Below are 26,802 nucleotides of genomic sequence, written 5' to 3'. Positions count from 1 at the left end.
TGTAAAGGCCCTTGGGAATCTTGTTTTCCCCAATGTGGGACAAGAATCTCAAAACTTCCAACAGTTGCTATAACATATATATGTATATATATTATTAGATAGTTACAATATAACAACAGCAATAACATTAATAATAGCAACAATTATTTATTATTATCAACATTCTTCTCCACTTGGTTTTTTTTATTTTTATTTCCTCGGGATATTAATTTGTGTGCATCTGTTAATTATTTGGAATGATGATTAAGACTAAATGTTATTGACTTATATTGCAGTGGGTGGTTTGTTTTCACGTTGAATATGTCATCTGTGCCAAAGAGCTATATATGAGTAGAAAACAAGGCATCAATATGAACATTATCTTTCCATACAAACTTGTGCTGAGCTAACAGACTTTGTTGAATTTTGCTGGGGACGAAAAAAAATAAAACTGTAATTGGCACTTTAACAATTAGATGTTAAATTTGTCACAAATATATATTGTTCTCGTCATGCATGCGAGTCAAATTTAATATTACGTCAACCGACTAAGCGGAGACAAATATCACTAAACCAAAACGAGTTTGTAGTGCGTATGAAAACCAAGCTGGTATTTTATGAAGAAAAAACAAAAAGCTTCAATTGTCAACTCTCACTTTATTTAACCATGAAAACTAATCCCAGACACATCACAAGAAATTATTATTATTAGGGTAAAACTGTTAAATGGAGACATTCATTTCTCACAACAGTCAAATGCAGCAACTACTGCCGGACATAGCTATCCCTCCTCCTATACACATATATGTATACATATTTGCGTGTGTGTGTGATATAGCTGCGGCTTTTCGGTCCAACACCGCGTGGTTTGCAATTTCTCCTCCTTCAGTCTTCAGTCTTCAGTCTTCAGTCTTTTGATTTGAAAGTTTGAAGTTGAATAGCAAAGAGGAAACTTTTCCAGTACAGCCGTAGATCACTCTTGACTTCTCATCTGAACATATTCTTCTTCGAGTTGGCTTTTCTCTCTTTAGCTAGCTAATTCATTTCACAACCGCAGAAGCCAAAAGCCAAAAACCAGAAGCCAGAAGTCCTCGATTAAGCTTCTCACCTCACCTGCAGAAACTCATAGTTTCACTGATCCAATGCATAAACAAAAGGTACGTGTACATAAATATTTATAGGTCTCGTGTTTAAGGAAAAAATCCAATTTTCATGCACTCAAAACTTTGCCTACAACTTCTTCATTCTTTTCTTCTCTCATGGATTGATTTCTGAACCAAATTCTGGTAAGAATTCCTTGACAGTTTAGTTATATACATATTTCTATCTGCAATTCATACCCTTTATTTAGGATATAACTCGAAAAAATTCAATTATACTCCGGTCTATTCCTGCTGGCTGCAGCTAATATGGACGTAGGGAAAAATCCTTTATTTTTGCATTTATTAGCTGTTCAGTCTAGGTGCCCCTATTGATGACTGCCGATGCTCTCATGTTTCTCGATCAAGCTGCTCTGAATGGATTGATTATATGTCATTGATAATATATTAATATTATTGTCGCGGAATAAAAAATGTATCGACATGTTATTAGTACTAACCACTAAATTTTCTACAATACCAGTACAGTATTAAGCTAGCTGCCTAACATCTTGATTTGAGTCGTCACCGGAGACCAGTATAGAACGTCAGCAGTTTAGACGTTGACCGTTAGCTGTTGGTGGCAAATGGCAATGGCGGGCTGGCTGGAGGTCATGGGACGGTGGTAGGTAGGGATTGGTGGGGTCTCGTCTGGTTGGATATTTATGTGGGTTACAGGGAATCACACCTCCTCCCTCCCTCTATAATTCAATGCAGACCTTTTATCTCTGGAATCGTCCTTCTTTCACATTCAATCCAAATTGCGGGGTCCAAATTGGGAATGCTTGTGGGGCCCATGTGGGATCCACTTGTTGTTATGTTCCGTGCTGTCTTCACCTCATGGCCTTGTCTTTTGTGTAGATTTCATCCGCAAGCCAATTTTCAAGATGGCAACTTTTCTGGGAGGGGCTACACTGTTTACACTTATCGGGGTCTCTTGAGAAACTTACAAACAATATTTTATTGTTTACGAGATATCACCATGACGTTATATTCGTGTCACCATGACGTTATATTCGTGTCATAAAAATCATCATTCAATTTTAAAGTCAGAACTTACCTACACTTTAGGATTTCATCCCAAATCAACCATAAAAGCAATGTGTCTTGTTTCATATCAATATCAATATCAATATCAATATCATAGTGTCTTGTGTATCGTTTGGAACATGACACTGTATTATCAGTTCAAGTTGTCCCAATGGCATCTGAGGGCGTAGGTAAGTCTACCTCCAGTTTCAGGAGGCTGATTACAGAAACGTTTCTTGTTTAAATTGTCTGTGAAAATGTGAAGACAAAGGAAGAAACCTAGGACTGCATACTAAAAGTTTTGGGTACAAACCCAAATCCAAGACCTGCCCTTTTGACTTTAAGGACGGTGCCTAAATCTCAATGCAATTTATCCACTTCAAAACCAAGTTTGGTTTTAGTTTGTTTTTATCTTTTCTTTTTCGTCCAGGTTGCATTGCTACTTTTGTGCCAAATGTCCTTCTGTAACTCCTAATTCCCCCATTTGCCCAATTGACAGCAATCCTTATTTCTTCCACGACATTCCTTCATATAAATTTGGATGGAGGCAGCTGCAAATTAAATCAAACTTCCAATTCATCCCAAAAAAAAATGAAGAAATGCAACGTTTCAATTCTTTCCCAACATTTGCTTCCGCTGAAGATCCTCCTGTTACTAGGAATGGCTGTCGGAGATCCAAGAACGAAGACGGTCCAAATAATGTGCGCCAACCAACGTGAGCACAACACAACCGTGTTTGTTCCGAATTTTGTCAGCAATATGGCAAACATCAGTGAACAAATGCAAACTTCCGGCTTCGGAGTGGCAGTCACCGGTTCAGGCCCCGACACCAACTACGGCCTAGCTCAATGCTATGGAGACCTTTCTCTTCTAGACTGTGTGCTATGCTACGCCGAGGCGCGTACAGTGCTTCCCCAATGTTTTCCTCACACTGGGGGTCGGATTTTCCTCGACGGTTGCTTCATGAGGTCTGAAAACTATAGCTTTTACGAGGAGTTTAGAGGATCGGAAGATAGTGTTGAGTGTGGGAACACCACGAGGAAGAGTTCGGCGTTCGGAGCCTCGGCAAGGCAGGTTGTGAAGCGTGCGGTTGAGTCTGCGCCAAGCAACCGAGGATATGCAAGGGGTGAGGTGAGCGTGAGTGGGACGGCAAACGAGTCAGCTTATGTGTTGGCTGATTGCTGGAGAACTTTGGATGAGAGCTCTTGCAGACAGTGTTTGGAAAATGCATCTGCATCAATGTTGGGATGCTTGCCTTGGTCCGAGGGGCGAGCGTTGTACACCGGGTGCTTCATGAGGTATTCAGACACAGATTTTCTCAACAAGGAAATGGGAAATGGAAGCTCCAGAGGTACATGAAATTTCTACCCCTTCTATTTAACATAGATTCCCCTTAATCACTTTAAGCGAGGGGATGGTAGGGTGCTTCGGTGGTTCGAGACTGAGCCTGGTGTGTAGTTTTGCTGGCCTAATCTTCGGAACTTTGTTGCAGGTACCACCATTGTCATAGTAGTTGCAGTTGTCAGCTCCTTGGTAGTTTTGGTAGTTGGAGTAGCCATCGGATTTTATATCTGGAAGCACAGATATATACAAAAGAAAAGAAGAGGTAAAAAGCTAGTAGAAATTCTGCAATGCTATCAGACTGTATTGCTTCAATGGTGAAATTAAAAGAACATCTGTGATCGACAAAATGGTATATTAAATGTAAGAGATTACCGGACTGCTAAAGAATTTCAGGGTTTTGCAGGATCATATGATGCAGAGAAGTGGGCGAAAACCCTAAACGACAGTAGCTTAAACTTCAAGTACTCAACAATTGAAAAGGCGACGGGGTCTTTTGACATTGTCAACAAGCTTGGACAAGGAGGTTTCGGAACTGTTTATAAGGTAGTTTGTCTCCATGTCTTTTGTTTGTCTTAAATGTCTGATGCCTCTGTATTCGGAAACTAACTGGGGTTTCTCCTTGCAGGGAGTTCTGGCTGATGGGAGAGAGATTGCAGTGAAGAGGCTTTTCTTCAACAACAGACACAGAGCAGCAGATTTCTACAATGAAATCAACATTATAAGCAGCGTGGAACACAGAAACTTGGTCAGGTTGTTAGGCTGCAGTTGCTCGGGACCTGAAAGCCTTCTCGTCTATGAATACCTACCGAACAGGAGTCTTGACCGCTTCATCTTCGGTAATTACGTAGATTTATACTAATTTATACAAATCTTAACTAGGTGGTATGTGCATGTTTCTGCATTCCCCTCAATGTTTTCAACAAATTTCGACAGATCAAGAAAGAGCTAAAACACTTAACTGGGAGAGGAGATATGAGATCATTGTTGGAACAGCAGAAGGTTTAGCCTACCTTCACGACAACTCGAAAACAAGGATCATTCACAGAGACATAAAAGCGAGCAATATACTTTTGGATTCAAGGCTTCGTGCTAAAATTGCAGATTTTGGTTTGGCCAGGTCTTTCGAGGAAGATAAGAGTCACATCAGCACAGCAATTGCAGGAACATTGTAAGCCTATTTATAGTAAATTCATTTCGTGTTATTTTAGCAAAGATAAATGAATAAGACTGAAAAAAGTTGAGCTTACCGTTGTTTCTAACCTACCTCAGGGGATACATGGCTCCAGAATACCTAGCTCATGGCCAGTTGACAGAAAAGGCAGATGTCTATAGCTTCGGAGTGCTTATATTGGAGATCATCACTGGAAGGCAGAACAACAGGAGCAAATCTGCAGAGTACTCAGATGGCATAGTTACAATTGTAAATTTCCCAATAAATTTTTCCTTTTCTTCCATTCATAAAACAATTTGATCTTCGAATTTGCAGTTTACAGTAGATCCCCATTCTTACTTCGTTGTTCCTGTGTTTTTTGTCCAAACAGACCTGGAAGCACTTTCAAGCAGGGACTGTAGAGGAACTGTACGACCCAAATTTAATGTTGCAGAATTGCCATGACAATGTTAAGGATGAGATATTCAGAGTGGTTCAGATAGGACTTCTATGCACCCAAGAGAGTTCCTCTTTACGACCAACAATGTCAAAGGCGCTGCAGATGCTAACAAAGAAGGAGCTGCACCTTCCTGCGCCCACCAATCCACCTTTTATAGATGAAAAGACCATGGAACTCAATGACCACGGCGACGACCAATGTTACCCTCTAAATGCAGATGGTGCTTCTTCAGTTGCGAGTGTTTCACATAGTTCTTTCTATCCAAGGTGATCACAACATGGTGAAAAGTGAAAACTGTTAGGATATATATTAGTGTGTGGGATTATGACACTTGTCAATAGATTGTGCATTTAGTTAGTTAGTTTGTTACATGTATTTGAGCTTCTATATAAGTCTAAATGTAATGACTTCATGAGTAAGTAATATTCAACACAAGATATTCATCTCTCTCTCTCTCTTCTTACTTTCTCTAAGTTCTTGATAATTCTCTTTCTGATATATCTGCATACATATTAACATGGTATCAATCGCCGGATCAGCTAACGCTACTCTGTTCGATCCTTCTGATTACTTCCGCTTCTCCAAATTGATATAACCTCTACGATTGCCAATCTTCTTCTCTCCGTTTCTCGGCTTTGTTGCTGCTCGTGCTTGTGTTCTTTCTCTGTACGAGTGCACTCTTCTTCTTCTCTCCATTTCTAGGGTTTGCTGCAAGTTGGGATCTTTGGCGTTGTGTTAAAGCTTTGCTGCACACCAGGTGTTTGTTTTGGTGTCTAAGTGACAAGTTGTTCTTCGAAAATTGCGAATATGGTAACTGCATCACAACTTCAGATTCTTCAATCTCCAATTACTGATCTTATTTCCACAATTCCTACTTCTGTGAATATTAAGCTTGATGATATAAATGACTTGAATTGGCAATTTCAAATGCAATTGTTGTTAGAAAGGTCATGGGATTATGCAGTTTGTTGATGGTTCTAATCTCTATCCTCCTCGATTTCTTATTAATTCAAGTGAATTTGGTATGGTATTTGGTAATTCTTCTTCTCAAATTGAGAATGATGCATACGTTGTTTGGAAACTGCATGATCGAGCATTGATGCAACTGATTAGTGCAACTTTATCACCTGCTTCCATTTCATGAGCTATTGGAAGTTCTAGTGCATGTGATCTTTGGAATCGATTGAAAGAACAGTTTTTTACTGTTTCAAGAACCAGCATATTTCAGATGAAATCAAATCTGCAAACCATTAAGAAACGATCAGATTCTGTGTCTAATTATTTGCAGCGAATTAAGGAGGCTCGAGATTACTTGTCTGCTGCTGAAGTTTACTTTGCTGATGAGGATATTGTCATATTGGTACTCAATGGCTTACCTCTTGAGTACAATACTTTTCGATGTGTTATTCGAGGAAGGGAAAGTGTCATTTCTCTTAAAGACTTTAGGTCTCAATTACTCGCAGAAGAACTAATTGTGGAGAGAAATGTCTCATCTCAGTTTTTGTCTGCCATGGTTGGCAATACCAATGTCATATCTGAACCTAAGTCTTCCTTTTATCATACTCAATCTCATCCTGGTCATGTGTCTTATAATTCATCTAATGGATCATCTAATGGTCATAATGGTGGTTTCAGACAGTTTACCAATAATAGGCAGAAGGGTAAAAGAAAGTTCAATCCAGGGTATCGGTATCCTGCATCAAGACAACAGTTCTTTAATCAGACTCCTGTCCCTACCTCCGGTGTTCTTGGTCCATCTCCAACCGTGCCTTTTGCTCAATCTGTGTTTTGTCAGTTGTGTAATGCATATGGTAATACTGCACCATTTTGTCATTCCAAGACAGTGGATAAATCTAGTTGTCAGATTTGTGGAAAGAATGACCACACAACTTGGTTTTGCTTTTACAATGATAAGGGTCCTTCATACATTGGTCCACAGCAACCATCCATGGCTCCGTATTCCTATGCTCCTTCAGCACCTCAGTTTCCTTCTCAGCCTGCAATGCAAGCCATGCATACAATGGTTCCATCATCTTCTCAGGCATCTTCCTTTCAGCCTTCCCCTCAACTTTGGCTTGCTGATTCTGGGGCTACGAATCACATGACCACTGATCTCAGTAACTTGTCTTTAGCCTCTCCATATCCAACCAATGAGACCGTTCAAACTGCTAATGGAGAAGGTTTGACAGTATCTCATGTTGGCAGTACTGTTATTCATACACCAGTATCAAATTAAATTCTGTTTTATATGTGCCCAAATTGTCTCAGAATCTATTATCAGTGCATAGAATATGTCTTGATAACAACTGCTGGTTGATTTTTGATGCATTCTGTTTTTGGATTCAAGACAAGGCCACAGGGAGGATCCTCTACAAAGGGCTATGCAGTAATGGACTTTATCCCATCCCATCCCTTGCCAAACATCATGGTTCTTATTCACCAAGTAATATCAAGGTTTCTGCATATCTGGGACAGCTGATTAGTTCATCTCTTTGGCATAGTAGGTTAGGTCACCCTACCAATAATATTGTTTCTACTATGCTAAATAAAGCTAATATTAGGTGTTCCAATGATGATGTACCAATAGTCTGTCATAGTTGCCTAGAAGGAAAGTTTACAAAATTGCCTTTTCAATCTAGTACTCATCAATCTCAAATACCTTTTGAAGTTGTACACAGTGATCTTTGGGGCCCTGCACCCTGTAATTCAATTGATGGTTTCAAATTCTATGTAACTATCATTGATGAATGTACTAGATTTTGTTGGGTGTTCCCACTTATAAATAAATCCGACTTTTTTGATACATTTGTCTCCTTTTATGCCTTTGTTAAAGCTCAGTTTTCTGCAACCATTAAGATTTTGCAAACAGTGTTGGGTTTTTGGCTCATAATTAGGATGATGCAATAAATTAGGTTTGTGTTACCTATTTGGTTTTGGTGTCTTATTTGGGTTTGGTTTTGACTTCTTAGTTAGTTTCCTTGGTGAAGAGATTTTGTTAATTACCTATTTGATTAGGATTTGGATTTATTTCCTATTAGGATTCTTATTGTAACCTAAGTCCTATGCACTATAAATAGGACCTTAGGGTTAGTGTATTTAGTGTGCCTCATCATGGTTTAGAGAGCTTTTCTCTATTTTGGTTTTGGATAGAGGTCACTGTTTGGAGTCATGAGTGTGGCAAATTCATGACTCATTCGTTTGGCAAATTTGGTGAGAGTCAATTTGTGAGTTAGAGAGCAATTTGGGAGAATCTTCTCCGTTAGGTTTGGATTCTCTACTCGTTTGGTTTAGGGTTTGTAATTTGTGGGATTTGGGTTGTGAGAGTTTAAACACTCTTTTGTAATCTCCATTTGTTTAGTGAAATTCATCGTCGTGCTTCGCCTGTGGAGTAGGCTTTACGCCGAACCACGTAAATCTCTTGTGTTAGTTTGAGATTATTTGTTTTAGCTTTCACCTACAACATGGATATTAGGTACTTTGTTATAATTCGCTTCCGTTTGCGCATAAAAGTACAACAAACAGATGGTGAGGGAGAGTATATAAGTCATAAACTACAAGCTTTGCTCAAAGTCAAAGGGATGTTACATCAAATTTCTTGTCCATACACTCCTGAGCAAAACGGCTTAGCCGAACGAAAACATAAGCATCTTATAGAAACTACTGTTACCCTGCTGCAATATGCTAAGCTTCCTTTTCAGTTTTGGTCTTTTACTTGTCAGGTTGCTGCCTATTTAATCAATAGGATGCCTACACCAGTTTTAAATCATAAGTCTCCATTTGAGTTACTATTTGGTACATCTCCTGTGATTACTCATCTTAGAGTTTTTGGGTGTTCGTGTTTTCCTTTACTAAAGCCTTATAACACTTCCAAATTACAACCTAAAACTACTCAGTGTGTTTTCTGGGGTATGCCTCTAAATATAAAGGCTTTATTTGTTTTGATGTCTTGAAGGGGAGGATCTTTATATCTCGGCATGTTGTGTTTGATGAATCCATTTTTCCATATCAACAATTGCTAGCTCAGTCTAAGTGTGTTATAGCATGTGCCTCATCACCTGCATCTTCTTATATTCATCCTTCACTACCCTTAGCAGCTGCACCAATACCATATATCATACCTCCTCAAACACTTTCCACCCTAGACTCTTCTACTTTGAATCCCACAGATGCTTCATCTTCTCAGTCCATTACTGTCTCAGCAAGCTCTTCCTCCTTACTCCTTGTGGATCCTGAGTTTAGTCCTAATCATCTACAACCAGTGTTGCCTATTGCTCCTTTAAATATGCATCCTATGCAAACTCGGAGCAAGAATGGTATTGTTAAGAAGAAAGCTTTCCTCAGCACTCTCAGTGATTCCAGTTATGTTGATTTGTCACTGTGTGAGCCTACAACTTATAAATCTGCCATTAAGGTCCCTGTTTGGTATAAAGCTATGCAAGAAGAGATTGAAGCACTGCATACTCAAGAAACTTGGAGTTTGGTTCCATTACCTTTTCAGAAAAACTTAGTGGGCTGCAAATGGATTTTCAAGCTTAAGAAGAACTCTGATGGTTCTATTTCCAGGCATAAAGCTCGGCTGGTAGCCAAGAGCTTTAGTCAAGAACCTGGACTGGATTATGGGGAAACTTTTAGCCCTGTCATCAAACCTATTACTATTCGATTAATACTAGGTTTGGCTGCACATTTTAATTGGTCGTTAAGGCAGCTCGATGTTAAAAATGCCTTCTTACATGGCTTGTTACACGAAGAGGTATATATGGCTCAGCCTCCAGGGTTTGAAGATCCAACTCATCCTGAGTTTGTATGTAAACTGCACAAATCTTTATATGGTTTGAAACATGCCCCAAGGGCATGGAATGAAAGGTTCACCAATTTTCTGCCTTCTCTTGGTTTTGCTTCCACTTATGCTGATTCTTCTCTGTTTGTTAAGCATATTGGTACTGAGATTGTGATTTTACTACTCTATGTTGATGACATAATTGTCATCGGTAGTGCTTCTTCTGTCATTCAACAAGTCATTGACTCTCTTACAGTTGAATTTGATATTAAAGATCTGGGAAATCTGCACTACTTCCTTGGCATCCAAATTGATCGAATTGGTACATGTTTTTTCTTGTCTCAGACCAAGTATATACAAGAGTTATTACAGAAAGCGGAAAGGGTTGATTGCAAGCCGTGTGATACACCTTGCTTGCCTTACAATCGATTACTCAAGGATGATGGTTCTCCTTTTAACAATCCTGCAGCTTATCGAAGTATAGTAGGTGCATTGCAGTATCTTACTTTCACCAGGCCGGATATTGCTTTTTCTGTTCATCAAGTGTGTCAGTTTATGCAAGCCCCTATGATTTCTCACTACACTGCAGTCAAGAGAATATTGCGATACTTAAAGGGTACTATGACCTTTGGTATATCATATTCTGCAAGTGACTTACAGTTAAAAGCTTTTAGTGATGCAGATTGGGCTAGCGACCCTAGTGATCGAAGATCTACAACGAGCTTAATTGTGTTTTTAGGTGGCAATCCCATTTCCTGGTCATCTAAGAAGTAGAATACCGTGTCACGATCCTCTATAGAGGTGGAATATCGGGCTATGTCTTCCACTTCCGCTGAACTTGATTGGATCCAACAGCTTTTTCAGTTTCTGCACATCAAACTTCCAACAGCTCCAGTTCTCTTTTGTGACAATTTGTCCACCATAGCCTTGTCCTTCAATCCTGTTCAACATCAGCGTACGAAACACATTGAGATAGATGTTCATTTTGTGCGTGAACGGGTTGCCAAACATCGTCTCATGGTTCAATTTGTATCTTCGAGGGAGCAGCATGCAGATATACTAACAAAAGGACTTAGTTCTTCTTTGTTTCGGTCTCATTGTACCAATATCATGCTTGGTTCATCCAAACCTGAGATTGAGGGGGGATGTTAGGATATATATTAGTGTGTGGGATTATGACACTTGTCAATAGATTGTGCATTTAGTTAGTTAGTTTGTTACATGTATTTGAGCTTCTATATAAGTCTAAATGTAATGACTTCATGAGTAAGTAATATTCAACACAAGATATTCATCTCTCTCTCTCTTCTTACTTTCTCTCTCTATGTTCTTCATAATTCTCTCTCTGATATATCTGCATACATATTAACAAAAACGAAAGGTTTCAAAACTTCCAGGGCTTGCAACTAAGTTCTCCTATGAAGGAGCTGAGGAATCTCAGGCTGCTACTTGCCCCTGCTCAGCTCAGTCAGAGAATACGTCAAGTTTGAGTAACTGAGACGAAGTACAAATGGCATTCGAGGATTTGTAGATATAGTGAGAATGGTTGAGCCAGAGATCAAAAAAAATAAAATATTTTTTCTCAGTTTTCAGAGCCAGACAGTGAGCAATATTTTTGTTCTCATTTGTAGAAGTAAAATTGATCATCAGAAATGGTCTTAAAGATTGATGTTCACAACTATGAAAGAATAATTGAAAAGAAATGTATGAGGCACAACATTTTTCTTATTTCCCGAAGGCACATACTTTGTGTTCACTAAGACACAATTTGAAACAGCATATACATGAATCAAACTATCGTGTGGCTACTAAGTTCCCAATGAGGCTTCTGCCAATCTCATAATATCTGGCATTGGAAAAACCTACGTCTAAAGCCAGGTTCTCCAACTCGTCCCCTGTGTTCACAAAAAGATTTTAATCAACAAACTAGTAACCTATTATCCACTTAACCATTTATTAAGGCCATGCCTAAAGGCCTCCAAACAGAACAATTCCCAAGATTTCATGAAATTTGAAGATACAACGTATAAACACAATAGTACAAAGAGAGCTTAAACAGATAGAAATATCGTGTGGTGCATATGCCATAAAAATAAAGAGTTAAAGCGAGGAAAATGCACCTGGCAGGAATGCCATGACTGAGCTCTTTAAATACTTGTAATCCTCCTCAAGTCCAAAACCAGAAGCCACTGGGACAACAAGATTGTCAATCATCAATTCCTAGCAAAAGTTCCTGAAGCATTCAGCACTTGTCTGCGACAATAAAACATAACGGGAAATTGGTGTACGCGTTACAAGGCAAAAACTTATTGTATCTGGTTGAGTACCTGAACTGCAGACACAACTGGATTGGTGCTTTTATTGAAATCAAGGATTGATACCCTCGAGCCTGTAATGCCGAGGAAAAATGAGAAAAAAGTGACCTACCCAGGACTACATCATCATCAATCGAAAGCGAGAGAATGGAACCTGCTTTCAAAACTCTAAACATTTCCTCCATGGCCTTATATTTGTCTACTACATTTCTTAGCCCATAGTGATGGCATCAAAGTGACGGTCAGAAAACGGCAAATCAGTTGCATCACCTTCAACCCACCTAACAAGATGCAATGCATAACATGATCGATTATTCTCAGTAATGTAATGCTGATCAGTAATTTAGTATCTATTAAAGAGTTTCACATAATAAAATAAAACATTTCTAACATCATGAGTTAAAGTTCAAACATTTTTAGTTGATTGACCACTAGATCTACCAGTGCTCACTCAATGTTCAAGTAGCAGGCTTTCGACTTCAACTTTTGCCGCGACGAAGCAACTGACAACTGCTCTTTCAAGAAATCGAGACCAATCACCTGCCAATGTAGCCAAATTTTACTATCCCAATCACAAACATCAGCTCATATTCAAATTAAATTACCAATCTTTCAGGCCAATTACAACAAAGAACAAACCTTGCCATTGGAGCCAACTTTCTCAGACAAGAGAAACGCTAAATCCCCACTTCCACTGCAAAAATCCAACACACTCTCTCCCATTTTTGCTCTGCAACCCAAAATTCAAAAACTTGAAATTCGGGGACCCAAATATATATATTCCACCCAAAAATAGAGCCAAAAAAAAAAAGAGTTAATTTTAATGTTTACCCGCTCCACGAAACTGCCATTCTTTTCCGTATTCGATGCTGACCCAAGCTCAACAAATCATTTAGCTAAAAACTGTATAAATAATAACAAAGAAAGAAAAAGTGACACTACAATTTCAGAAAAAAAGAGAGAGGAGAGAATCGAACGTTATCACAGACAGGGGCAATGCGGTTGAAGAGCGCCTGGCGTGCGGTGGAGGTCCTGGAGGACCGGACCGGACTGCGTCTGAACCGAAAACTGGGTAGGCGCGGACCGGCTGAGAACGGAAGAGCGAAGCCATGACAGTTAGCGTCAGTTACTGAAACAACAACGGGTAGACGCTCGTTCTGAGATCAGTGATCGGATAAGAGGGCCCGATTCATGAAAGTTGGAATCCGGTAAATTATGGGTCGTCGGTTCCAAAGCAAGCCCAATGCTGGTAAGCAATATCTGCCTAAGCCCAATAGTGATGCATGGACTCAAATTACAAGTGTAGCTTGACATGGGCCCACCAATCATAAACCGCTTTGTTATTCAAAATTTGATGACGTGTCTACTTACTTGAATGAGGAAGTCATGAATCAGGTAACGGAAAAAAGATAAAAGGGTATGGAATTAATCCCTTTTTAATTGACCTGATACCTGATTTTTCAAGTATCCATTAACACAACAAATTACATGTTTACTTACTTGATATGCGGGAAGTCATGAATTGGAGAAGGAAAGAAGGAATTGACATGCCTAAATTGTGAACTATTGGAATATGGATTGTTACGTGAAAACCCACACTTTGTTTAATTTCTATGTGTTCATAAACACTTAGAAGGTCAACAATCAAAATCACATCAGTACTCATTCTATATAGGTAAACACATTCCACCTGGTTTTTTCTGATCAATAGAGTGAACATTCGATCTCATAGCCTCTAACAATAATTGCAAGAGAAAAATGAATCAAATGAAAATGTAAATGGCTTTTAATCACTTTTCTTGGTTGATTATAGTTCGTATACCTTTTAGGGCCTACTTATTAGGGGGTTTTTTTTTTTCTTCTTGAATATAAGTTATATTTTGCACTGAATTATCTAAACTATCATATCAAAATCCGAGTTTGAGCGCAAAAGAATGAGAGCGTTATTCTAGTAAACTTGGTTAAGCTCATATTTGCACTTATTAATAAGAGTTTTGCATTTTGAGCCCAGATCGTTTGCAAGTGATAGCAAGGGTATGTAAGCATTTCATTCATTATCAACCGTGGTCAAATTCCGTAGAGTATACATTGAAGCAAATTACAATCAAATCCCCCTAATGATCTTGAAGATTGGGTAATTGACGAATGTCAGTAAAGTTTGCATTTTCCAGATCATGTACACATAAATTATCAGGAAAAGAAGCATAATTAAGCATTTGAGAGAATATACATGCATGCACCTCATTCATTTGTAAAGAATGGTCCAGTAAGATTATCCATCACCTCAAACTGCATGTTCTCCGATGGTCTCCAGTGACGCTTACGCTGATTAATAAACCAGTTGTTAATTTGCCTTTGATCTAGCCCCGTTGATTCGGCCAGTGCAATCTTATCAGCCTCCTGAATGAGATTAGAGCAAGGGAAGAAACTAAACAACCACATTTTGATTGTCAAACATTGTTATTAGGTGAATATGAGAAAAATACTGAGGTGTGACTGTAACGTCACGTGGTGTTATAAAACTAAGTGGTATAACGTGAGAAGAGAGGTTTAATACCGTTGGATAGGGCCATTTATAATGCGTACTCCACCAATCAAGTAACGTTTGCCTTGCTTCTTTAGGCAGCTTTCCTTTCTTCTTCTTCTTGGAGAATTCGAGCTTCAAGGTGCTGAGATGACTGCCAAACCTACGCATAAGCCGATCCTTGAGATCTCGATCTTCACCTCCTTGTTGAGCTTCCTGCACATCTATTCCGCCTCCGCTGAAATCCTCATCCGATGACATGCCACCACCTTCATCTGATCACCAACATTGTCCATCAGGTTATATGAATTAAACCATTAAATCCATTTCGATCGGGATAATAGGGTGCTATGTAATACCACTACACTAGTCAATGTTGTTTTCTCAGCAGAGGGTTGTACTAACGTTACATCTTGGGGAAAACAAACTAGTAGATTTTACGAGGTAGACAATTGCAATGCATAAATAACAATGTGCAAATAAAACATACGTGATTTCTTTGTTCTCATATCAAAACTTCCCAAATGGGATATAGATTTCAAGTTTACTCTGAAGCACAAGCATTACGTATAGGTGACTATCTAAAAGTGTCATACTTATATTTGTGACTACGGATTAAGAGTAACTTCTATAGTACTGTCACCGTCAATATCTAAAACCGGTTGTGAAATAAAAAAATTAAACCTAGCACAGTATGATCCACTTATTACAACAGTAGCAGTGTACCGCGACAAGGAAATCTTTCTCCAATTCATATCACCAAAAAAATTAAAAAGTAAAAAGAGAACGGAAGAAGGACCAACACCATGAACCTTTTCTTTGTTCTAAAGATCAACACCATGAACTCGTTTTCCAAGGCACTACAGTACAGGGTGCCATTCTTTCTTTCACAGAGGGTGTGGGTAGGGGACTGTTTTGGGTGCTTCAAAGTACCCGCGTATTCTGGGTATTTTAGAATAAGGATCCTCTTCGGATCTTCTTTGTAAAGATCCAAGAATCATTCAATTACATCCGTTCTTCATATATCATACGATTAAAAATATTGTAATTTTTTTATTTATAATTAAATATAAACAATATTTGATGAAAACTAACCGCACGATTTACGATAAACGGATTTGATTAGAAAATCTTCGAAATCCTCGCAAAGATGATCCAGAGGAGATCCTCATTCGGTATTTTAACCTTAGACCTCTATTAAAATGTATAAAAAATTAAAATACTCAAAATATCAAATACTTCAAAACACTTGAGAATTTTTTAGTCAATAATATTGTTTAGGAGTATGCTATCCACATATTTTTTTACTTCTCATATTCTTTTTGTTAATTTTTATCTCTTCAATTTATCCTTCAACGATCAAAAATTAAAAAAAATATGTAAAAAATAAAATAGACCGGATATCACATTCTTTTTCTACATATCTCGATTAAGACTTTAGAGAGAAGGAGAAACAACAATGTCAGACTCAGAATGGACAAGACAGCCGGGGCCCTCAATCAAATCAGAACTGACACAAACCACACAAACGTGCATGTGTGAGTGGGTGGGCAAAGTCGGTGACCAAACAGAATGATGAACTTTAAGGCAAAACCCTAGAAGATGCCCAGTAAAATACTCCTTTGAACATTCACACGAGAAATTTTTAATCGTGAGAGGAATACAAGCAGTATATCGCGTGTTTTAATAGAAGTGGTAAAAAATTTATTTTTTAAGTTATTAATTTTTTAACACACATATCTCATTATTTGTATAATGACACATAACGTACCACATTATTTATCAGTCACACTCAAAAATCTATCCATTCATACACCTCAATGTTTAGGTATCCAGTTAGTAAATGCCATGGAAACGATCACAGTTAATATCCACCGTGACATTTCGAATAACTAACATAATGTGCAAGACGTTTTCCTCATGATCTTATATTCGTAACATAAAATGCTACAATATCTTGTATTAATAATTTGAGACGCCCCAGCTAGAAAGAATACTTTCCACCCAAGTCATTTCCATGCCCCTGGAAGTTAAAAGAAAAGGGATGTGATAGGGTTTGGTGCAGCGGAAAGGATTGAATTTCAGGGGGCCCCGATGCCACTCAAAAGTACACGTAGTGAGCAGACACGTGTGAAGCAATAATGAAACGCAAAGACCCACAGCGGGAAGAGATGCCCGTCCATGGAAATGACTAGCACTTAACACAAGTGGCAGTACTGGCCAGAACAAAGCGAGAGAGAGAGAGAGTTGAAAGACATAAAAGCTGCTCTCGGCGTAAACTGCGGGAGTCCACATGCGAATGTGTGGAGAAAACTTCGACCACCCCCTCGATCCGGGCTTTTCTATAAAGTTCTCTTCCTTCCTTCTTGCATATGCAGTTGTAGCAGTAGCAGTAATTTTTATTATCCAGTCCTCCATAATACCCCTCACCATTTTTACCAGATGAACAAACAAAATATGGGGAATTTAAAGGTCTTCTGTTAGGTATAGAGAGACTAACCTATAATCCAAGTTACATTCAAGTTTCCAATGGGTAAGCTTGTATTCGACCGTCTAACTTACTTGGATGCGGCAGCATACAATACAACAACGAAGACAAAAGCACGTAAAAAAGAAAAGGAAAGCAAAAAAGCTCAAGTCTGTGACACAGAGTCTCTTCTCATGCTATGCTTTGACGAACAAACGATGACACAACGAGAATATGCTACTGGAAGTCCGGAACACCAGAGTATGATTGCGTCACTCTCTCTTCTCAAGTTATGTGTGAGGAAAGTTAGACACAACGAAAACATGAGAACATGCAACGCGGACACCAGAATTATGCTTCTTGTATATAGTAACGTCACTTGTTCGGCCTAAAGCTATCTCAAGACTTCCAGTAATAACCTTCTATTAGTGCTATGAATGAATATAGCACAGTGACAAGCTTTGCTCTCATGCCATAAGCATCATGTAAGGCAACATAAATAAAGATACGGATCATAAGCCTAATTTATAGAATAAGAAATCAGCAATATTCTATGGCTACATATGTTAAATGCAAAGTGCGAAGTAAGATCAATACAGTTTACTTGCAAATAAGCTCAACACTTCAAATCAATGAAAAGTTGAAAACAACTCAAGTATCTTCAACTAAACAAGTGAATCATTGAACTATCCTTCTAGAATATATTTGAAAGGATAATGTTAGAAAGATTAAATTTATAGACAAAAGTTTGTAAACTAAATGATATAGAAGTTAATTGTTATGTTATTAGTGACAAATTATTTAGTTTGTAAATTTTGTCTACAAATTTTGTCTCCCTAACATTACCCTAGCTATTTGAAAATTTCAAAGTATATGATATATTGGTACGAGTACTTACTCGATGGTGCATGCGAAAGTTTTGGGATTAAAAGATTAGTAGCTAGACTTTAATCGATCAGAAACCGTTTGAGTACCATAATGCATGAAAAACGTTCAAAGAACACAGAAACTTTAAGAGAACATTTAAAAATAAAGAAATTCCAACCAAACACTAATCGGATAGTCTTGAATTAAAAACCTAAAACAAGATTTTTACAAATGCAGGAGCCAACAAGATAAAGCCACGAAACCACGTGAATATATGCCAATATTATGTTTATGTCCAACTGAACGTCTGCCATGGTCGCATGCTTAAGAAATGTTCTACCTCTCTCCCTTTTCATTCGGGTAATTCGTTAAAGAATCTACTGATGCAGCAGTGAGAGCACGAGGCGAATTAAATATGAAACCACATCGCTGAAAAGGTGTTATGTACTTTCATATAAAAAACAATAATACTTGCGAATCATAACCTATAAGATTACGATGACACTTCACCAAAGATAACGAGATTTCTAATCATCCACCACCCTTTTTCAATGTCTAAGGCTGCCTACTTGCATTCCGGTTGCACAAGCTCCACGCTCGTGCAAATGGAAGTAACCACAGTTTTACTCTGATTGAGATGCTTAAATGTACAAATCTTTGCTCAAATAAGTGATGGAGTAACAAAAGGAACTCTTCTTATATTATCAACAAGATCAGCAATTTATGCACACCGTTTTGTAATTATGGCCCTTGATACGGCTTTATTTGTTCAATTCAATGACTGAACAAGAGGACGGGTGTGCAAAAATTGTGTGAAGAAATCATTTCTTGAGACAAAATGATTTGTACTAAAGTCTAGATCTTGTTAATTTTTTGGCTGTTATCATAGGCAAAGGGATGGGAAGTTATAAAGAACAGAAAGCAGATCATGATAACAATAAAAAATAAAAAATAAATTCCGAAGGCAGTGTATGATATGCACTCACGTGATTATTAGTAATATTCCTATATGTGCTAGCTAGCTAATCCACTTTTCTTCCTAAAGATCATGGCCAAGGGAAGTACAGATAGATTTGATTCTATCCTTCTTTAATATTCAAAGTTAGCTATACCAATTTTTAGACCTTGTGAACTTTACGATGTGTCAACAACAAAAAATAAACATGATAATTAACATATAAATAATAATTTCATCATTAACAACTATGTCGTATAATTAAAATTTTGCTGCATGCAAGTACTACTCTTGCTGTATTGGAACTTGAGAATCAATAAGGAACCTGACTACACATCATTACTTGTCATTCCTAAATTGTCTCTGATTAAGATATCAGTTGAGTTGAGTGGTCTAACACTTCTAACAAATAAACTTGACAAATATTCATAACAATTACGTTTTGTGAATAAAACTATATTACTTTAAAAACGCAAATAGGAGGATAAAACTAACAGTAGATCTATATCCCCCAAACTTTATAACTATGCACAAGTTTCAAAAGATTTCTAAACCAAAAGCGGATATATAGTAACATTGCATGGCATATATCACATAACAAGCAATTTGAAACAATTTTCTTGCCCATTTGAGAACTGAAAACTAAAATTAGGCTAAAAATGAAAAACTAAAGAACAGTTGCCAAATGCTTCCCCACTGCTGATCATGAACAATATCTCCCCAAACTTTTCAAATTTCAAAACATTAAATAAATAAACTGAAAAATAAATAATATTAAACCACCCTTAATTTTCCTCCTATTTCTAATTTTGTGATCTTTAAATCTACAAGGTGCATTTTCTTAAAAGAATTTAAGGGTATATGTATAATATTTAATTACTTATGCCAAGCTTCCCCACTGCTGATCATGAACAATATTTATCAATTCCCCTAAACATTCATGTCAATCCTTTATACAGTCACACTGATACATCCATCAGTAAATGTTACCTCTCACACTTTGTTAAATTTTGTCCCTTACTCTTCTTTAATTCATTTACTTTAATAGTCAATAGTTAAGAGAGGTGTGTGAGAGATAAAAATAAGAGTGTAGATTGCACAACTCTAGTCGATATGAACCCTTTACGTTAAAGCTGAGCTACTGCTACTATACCATGAAATGACTTATCATACCATCTTTACAACACTGTTCAGATACCTCACACTTGCTCAACAATCACAACAAAACAAAAACTACAAGGACGATTCTTCTGATTTTTTGTTTTTTGAAATAAGAGTAATGTGAGGTAGATTAAATTTGTAAATTAAATGATGTATCATCAATAAAAAATATACATCTTAATCAATACTTAAATAATAATTCAATCATCAAATAAAATTTCATCTACACATTTAGTTTATATATAACATTACCCTTGAAATAAACTGATCTATTCAGTACACATTTGCCACCAACTTTGTATGATCACTTTAATCATATTCAGCAAATGCAACATCCATAAAATATATACAAATATGTATTGACTGTAATATGGAAGCTCCTAACAAGATCATCCAACTTAAAATTAACATGCATGCACTACATAAGGTAATTATCAATCATGATCACTAATTTCTAGGTCATGCATGGTATGAAGTTGACAATCCAGATTACATGAGTTTCAACTTGAAACTGAACATGTCAAAGAATGAAAGAAAAGGGAAAAAAAAAAGAACCATGATTAGGGATTATTGATATAGATTGTGAGCATGTGAAAAAGACTAAGTTAAGAAGGGCGCTATACTATAAAAAAGAAACATAGAAACATTTGAAGGGGCACTGTATGAAACAATCAAACAACTATTGGAGTGTCATGAGATGAGACTACAAATCTCTGAAACGTCAAAGTCAGAATCTTTGAAACAAAAAAGAAAAGATTTTGCTTTTCAAGCTGGTTCTTATATGGCGTCTTTGAGTAAAAACTGATGAGATAAAGAAGGTGAAAAAGGAAACAAACATAACAGACAACAAACAACCAGGATGGAATTTAGAAACACACAGACACAGGCACAAAATGCGTAGCTAGAGAGAGAGAGAGAGAGAAGGCAGGCGATTATAAGATATAACAATGAACCGTTTCCAGATTAGAATTCCGAAGAAGAGCTAGCATTACTAAAAACTTTGGCAAATATAAGTATAAGACGGAAGGGTCTCTTTCCGTTGTAGAGGTACTAGGGTTTTTGTGGCTACCTAGGTGTTTGTTTGTATCATTACTGCCACACACACATATATGATAAAAAAACGTCCATAATTATGCGAGCATGCATATGTTTTCATAGTTCTCAGTAAGTGGGCCGCTCGCATAATCATCATCGGAGAGAGAGAGAGAGAGAGAGAGAGACTGACCGCAGAGGGTTCTAACGGAGGAAGAGGCATGAGCAGATGATGAAGTGCAGAGGTTTGTGAGTTGCGTTTCGATCTTGCTCAAAAAAGAGGAGGCTTCATCAAAAGGCCTGGATAGATCTGATTTGTACTTCACCAAAATGTCGCAATAGGTTTCCTATATACAACGGAGAGACAAGAAACAATAAACAAAAAATTAAGATTAAAAGACAATAAAAATTAGTAAGAAGAATAAAGAGAAACAAAGAGAAGGGGGGACCATGAACTCGTCGAGCTCGGGATCGGCTCCCAAACATGTGGAGGACGACATCGAACTAGAATTACATGAGTAGTCTCCCTGCTTCTTGTACAAGCCGTTTTCTCGTCGGATTTCGTCCAAGAAACTCGCTATTTCTGGCGGCGCCCCAACCTACATCACACAAATAATAAAGCATTCACAAATCCTGATATTAACAAGAGTTGATACTAATTAAATAATAATTAATTAGGTATTTGTTCACCTTCTGGCACTCGATGTATGCGTGAATGAGCCTAGGGTACGTCGGATGAGACGCGATTCTGGTTTTGATGGCGCCGAACACGTCCTCCTCGCGTTGCGCGATTATCGTCGAAGCAGCTTCTGACGCTGCCGAGTACAACACGATGTCGTTCGATCCGAACATCGCCTCCCGTTGATGTTGATGGTGATTGTGCTCGCGGAAGGCTACGGACGAGTGCAGAAGGCTGTGGTAATCCAGCGGCAGTATCAGATTCTCCGGAGTCATCAACGCCCCCCTGTCATCGTACTCCGTCGTTGATTCAAACCCTTTGTCCCCATAGTCGGCCGTTGATTGCAATCCGTACATTTCCTCCATCAACGTATACAACCCCACAAGCTTATCTTCTTCTGCTGCTGTTGCTGCTGCTGCTGCTGCTGCTGCTATATTAATGTCTTCTTCTAACTCCAGCAAAAACTACAGGGAGAAGAGATAAAAGAAAATAGAAAGAAAAGAATATATTTGTCTCTGCCACTGCCTGCCAGATGATGATTCAATATAGACTTAACGATATTTCTTCACATGTATTAATTGTTATATTTTAACTCCAATTTTTTAACCGAGATGGAAATTGCTGGCAATGGAGTGGCAGAGGGTAACTGCAAGTGTTCTTGGGGAGTGTGTTTGTTGCCCGACCAATTAGAAGAGAAGTGATGTATGATTGAAAGTGATATGATAGGGTATCATTAAAGAGTTCAAATTTTTTAAATCGAATTGATATAGCTTCATTCAGAAATAACCATGTTAATTAATACTTAATTAATAATCAAATTATCTACAACTATATTATTTAGTTTACAAATGTAATTTAAATCGACAACTTTTATTTTGTATTTATTTTTTTAATAAATTGTAAGAGTGTTGGTCCTAGAAACTACCAAGCCTACGTGGCGCGCAGGCCGAGTAATCTATAAGCTAACTACGTCCTTCGGTGAACGCGGGCGTGCCAACTCGTCGGCCGAGCTCAGCCGATGAGTAAATTTGTTGATGTTGCGTTGGGTGCGCGGTTGACTCCTGCGTCTTGCGATTGCGACCGAGGAAGGAACACGTCTCGGCCTCTTGGGTTCTCGAACCTGAAGACAAGGTTACTATTCTTACGAAGTTCACGAGTCGTCGTCGTCGGATTCAGTCACAGTGATGTTATTCGTCAGAGTAAACTCACACCGAATCGACACCAAAGTGTAAGGGCACAAATACTCAAAGCAAATATAAGTTTTAATGGTGAACGTGGTTCGGTCGTCCGAATGCCGAACTCTAAATCCCACTTGGGAATATCCAATCATAAAATAACTCGGCGTGCAATGCGCCGAGCTCGATAAACTATAACACCTCACTTCGCCAAGGAGGCTAATGAGATTACCTCAATCAATAAGGATCCCGAAATCCTTCTCGACCGAGACTTGGATAGGTAACCAACCGTCATCGCCGCAGTGCTGTTGATGCCAACGGAAGATACTGCGAGACCGACTGATTCTACGATGACAGAGCTATCTATGCCGACTTAAGATATCACCGGTTGCTTCCACAGTGCTATTGATGCCAACGGAAGATGTGTCAGCGAGAAAAGAAAAGAAAAAATCTCAAAGTTGTTGAGAAAGCTTGCGCAGGGCAGTTTTGTGTTGAATTGTCGGGGGCTTGAATGATGCACAGCCTCCTCTATTTATAGCACTGGATACCTTTGAAGTCGAGTCAAAACCCTACTTGAACTAGGTCTTCTTCTCCGGATCAAACACCCACTCGACCAGTCCTATGTTTACTAGGATTGTGAACCTAGTCCTCTATTGAGCCGGATTCATTTCCGGGTTATTACCCCCGCCGAGACTCCTTATTGCACCAGGACTTGACTTATCCTACGTCCTGACCTAGCCGACCTAGGTTTGGAGGCCCACGTACCGAACGATCCATGCCGCAAGGCCTTCCGGGTCGAGAATGATTCTCTACTCGACCCAAACGTTATTTTGGGCCTAAACAAAGAGACATATTGAATGCGTTGATGAACAATTATTATATGCTTGTCTCTCATATTTTTCATTATGTTCTAATACTTTATAATCTGAATGTCATTCTATTTTAGAATTTGTGTATCACAATACAATTATGTATTTTCTGAATATAAATAGACACTTATTTATAATAAATTTAATTAAAATTATAAAAATCGATTAGGCCCTGTCTAGACATCTAGGCACTAAGCCTTCCAAACCTATTGTAGCGGTTTTTGTCTATGTTTCGTGGAGGAAGTGCAATCTAACGTAATACAACTACTAGTTTCGATTTTGCACGCATAGTCTCTATTATATAGGGATGGCAATGTGACAAGTCGGATATCACCCCGTCAAGTATTGTGTCCCCAACTCTAGTAGATTATTTGTTGTTTTGGTGGTTAAAATTTATTCAAGTTATAGTTTCACGCGTAGTGGAGGAATGATATGTAAATTAAGTTTTTAGACCAAATTTGTAAATCATGTAATGTGTCAACAATACTAAATAAACATGTTAATTAACAAGTAAGTAATAAATCAATTGTCAACAATTATGTCATATGGTTTATAAAATTGATTTAAATAGTTTGTCTATGTAACATTCTTTATAAGAGTGTAGTGTTCATATGTTTTACGTTTGTAGTATATTAATAAAATAAATATATTGACAAGATATAATTAAGTAAAATAAAAACATCATATGCATGTATATCTTGTACACTACAAAATTACTACGCGTGCTTCTCCTTGCACTATTATTTTCATGTAATTAAATTAAAAATATATATGTTTTGCTTTAAATTCATTTAAATTATAAAGAGAGGTTTGAAACCCAATACATAGTGTTTGAAGAAAAAACTTGTCTATCAAAACGATTCACCACTTGCAACGTTGTTTTTTTTTTCAAAATAACATTCAACTTTCTATTTTATATGCCAAATAAGAAATTAATTTTTTTTGTTGAATGTGCTAAAAAAGACAATAAAAAAACTAACGTGAAATCGAGAACTATATCTAACAAAGATATGTTGTTCAAAAAATAATTTATGGAGAATTAAAAAAATGCAATCTTCAGTAAAAAAGAAATTGTAGTAATTTATTTTGTCATAATAAATGTGATAAATAAGGCATTCAAGAACAGAAAAAATTATTTCTCATAAAACAAAAGAAAAATTATTATATAAAAGTCTGATTTATTAGTCAAGACGAATTTTAGTGGTGGGTCATGCATTACATGTGGGACTTACTAGAGGTTCTCAAGGAGGGGAACTGGATCCCACCAGCATATGGGTGAATTTGAACTTGGCATATGTATATTTCATAATTCATATGCATGCATTTGGGCATATCTAGTTTGGCATTTTGTCTACACATTGATGATGCTACTTGCTAAAGAAAAATCAAACTTGAAAATGAAACACATATGAAAATAATGCATGATAAAAACATCGACGGCAGTGGATAAAAATTTAGAATGATTCATGTTTCATAATGTTGATTAAATAATGATTAACGAGTTAAGATTTGGGAACACACGTCTTTTACGCATGACCAACTTCGTAATATATTTTAACGATCTGAATTGTTTATTTTTTATGTCTTACCTCAAAGATCATGTTTATCAAAAATCACCCAAATCTAAAATCATATGACCGTTGAAGTAAATTTAGTGTTTCTTTGTAGAACCGTGTTCATTGATTTTCTAATTCACTACAAATAAATGTCTTAATGATTTTGGATTTGTCTAATTTTTGTAAGGATGATCTATGAATGATGTACTAAAATATAAACAGTTCAAAATAAGAACGAAATAAGAACATGTTCGAATCGTTGAAATGCATTACAAAGTACACCCTTACAAAATTGGTGTCAAAAGTATGTTGCCAGATTCTAACCCATATGTAATTATTATAGTGTTTTTAACGTTTAATTCTAATTAAGGGTAGACTATGGCACAACTTGAAATCGATATGAAGCGGGCGAATTTGGGCGATGTTATTCAACACAAACAAAAGTATGATATGATCCATGTAAGACTAGTGTCAAGCTAAGTATGATCAACTCAAACAGAGTCATCTTACTGCCACCCCGAGTACAGTAACTCACAAAAGCGAAGAAGATAAAATGTGGAGGCACGACCGGCCCCATTTGACACGTTGTTATGCAATGGTAGGAGTTGGAAGAAGAAAAGAGAGGGTATGAGAGTTTTTAAAGATATAAAAGTCACTACATCCGTGACTTTTAATGGTGGCGGAGTTTGATATATATATATATATATATATATATATATATATATATATATAGGGTTGAGTCATGTAAACAAAACAACCTAGTGTACAGATCAGTGTTTGGTTTGATATAACCCTACACGCATACAATACAAGAGCTTTGACTAGTCAACAAACCAGAGGATTTATGAGGCTGAAATTTTCGTGGTAAATGCATGCAAAGAAAAATGCCACAAATTACTACTCTTTCAACTATTCTTCACCGCTAACTTAGTTAGGTGATAACCTGTAAGTGTGTATTTATGGTTTTTATTCTTACGAAGTAGTAACGGAGTCAAGATTTTTTTTTATAAATGTGAAATATAAAATCTTAATGTAGTTTTCTTAAAATGAAACAGATAAAAAATAAGGAATTTTAACAAAAAGTTATCGGCATCCAACGCAAAGCAGCCTTAAATTCCCTTGTTTCGTCGTGGCACACCCCCCCCACAAGCACCCCCCGGCTCAGGGGGGACCAGAAAACGCCTTTCGTTTTCCCCCCTTCGTCGGCCCCTGCTGCCTTCCTTAACAAGCCCTCGAGCCTCCTTTGCGCCGCCTTCCTCATAGAAGTCATCTGTTCACTTTAACGAAAAACCACATTTTTATATTAAAAAGTCAATTCTGATAC

General features: G+C 37.5%; 2 protein-coding genes and 1 pseudogene across 4 annotated transcripts; 1 reads left to right on the top strand and 2 right to left on the bottom strand.

The window, feature by feature from the left end:
* Positions 1 to 764: 764 nt before the first annotated feature.
* Positions 765 to 5,548, top strand: LOC126597542 (cysteine-rich receptor-like protein kinase 2). Of its 3 annotated transcripts, none has more exons than XM_050264340.1 (8): positions 765 to 1,136; positions 2,806 to 3,498; positions 3,640 to 3,753; positions 3,895 to 4,034; positions 4,117 to 4,327; positions 4,425 to 4,659; positions 4,761 to 4,911; positions 5,033 to 5,548. In XM_050264340.1, exons 2-8 carry the CDS (start codon positions 2,808 to 2,810, stop codon positions 5,369 to 5,371), a joined length of 1,881 nt encoding a protein of 626 aa, XP_050120297.1. In that variant the 5' UTR covers positions 765 to 1,136; positions 2,806 to 2,807; the 3' UTR covers positions 5,372 to 5,548. The 3 variants fall into 3 exon arrangements, with proteins under 3 accessions (XP_050120297.1, XP_050120295.1, XP_050120296.1); XM_050264338.1 differs by having other exon boundaries at positions 2,647 to 3,498; XM_050264339.1 differs by lacking the exon at positions 765 to 1,136 and adding an exon at positions 1,139 to 1,265 and having other exon boundaries at positions 2,647 to 3,498.
* Positions 5,549 to 11,481: 5,933 nt separating this feature from the next.
* Positions 11,482 to 13,615, bottom strand: LOC126597554 (2-phytyl-1,4-beta-naphthoquinone methyltransferase, chloroplastic-like; annotated as a pseudogene).
* A 601-nt stretch (positions 13,616 to 14,216) lies between these two features.
* Positions 14,217 to 22,524, bottom strand: LOC126597551 (homeobox protein knotted-1-like 6). The gene is made up of 5 exons (XM_050264350.1): positions 21,890 to 22,524; positions 21,649 to 21,798; positions 21,393 to 21,546; positions 14,751 to 14,992; positions 14,217 to 14,593 (listed from the first exon to the last, which is right to left on the bottom strand). The coding sequence occupies exons 1-5, from the start codon at positions 22,241 to 22,243 to the stop codon at positions 14,435 to 14,437; spliced, it is 1,059 nt and encodes a 352-aa protein (XP_050120307.1). The 5' UTR covers positions 22,244 to 22,524; the 3' UTR covers positions 14,217 to 14,434.
* Between the last annotated feature and the right edge of the window lie 4,278 nt (positions 22,525 to 26,802).

Source organism: Malus sylvestris, chromosome 13 (assembly GCF_916048215.2).
Source record: "Malus sylvestris chromosome 13, drMalSylv7.2, whole genome shotgun sequence".
Lineage (NCBI taxonomy): Eukaryota > Viridiplantae > Streptophyta > Magnoliopsida > Rosales > Rosaceae > Malus > Malus sylvestris.
This window is presented reverse-complemented; position numbering and strand designations above follow the sequence as displayed.

Bases quoted from the DNA above. Each gene is read 5' to 3' on its own strand.
- LOC126597542 (XM_050264338.1), top strand. From the start codon at position 2,739: ATGAAGAAATGCAACGTTTCAATTCTTTCCCAACATTTGCTTCCGCTG. The intron at 3,754-3,894 runs GTAAAAAGCTAG...AGGGTTTTGCAG, and splicing joins TATACAAAAGAAAAGAAGAG to GATCATATGATGCAGAGAAG. The intron at 4,912-5,032 runs GTAAATTTCCCA...TTGTCCAAACAG, and splicing joins CAGATGGCATAGTTACAATT to ACCTGGAAGCACTTTCAAGC.
- LOC126597551 (XM_050264350.1), bottom strand. From the start codon at position 22,243: ATGGAGGAAATGTACGGATTGCAATCAACGGCCGACTATGGGGACAAA. The intron at 21,799-21,889 runs GTGAACAAATAC...TGTGTGATGTAG, and splicing joins CATACATCGAGTGCCAGAAG to GTTGGGGCGCCGCCAGAAAT. The intron at 21,547-21,648 runs GTCCCCCCTTCT...CGTTGTATATAG, and splicing joins CCGAGCTCGACGAGTTCATG to GAAACCTATTGCGACATTTT.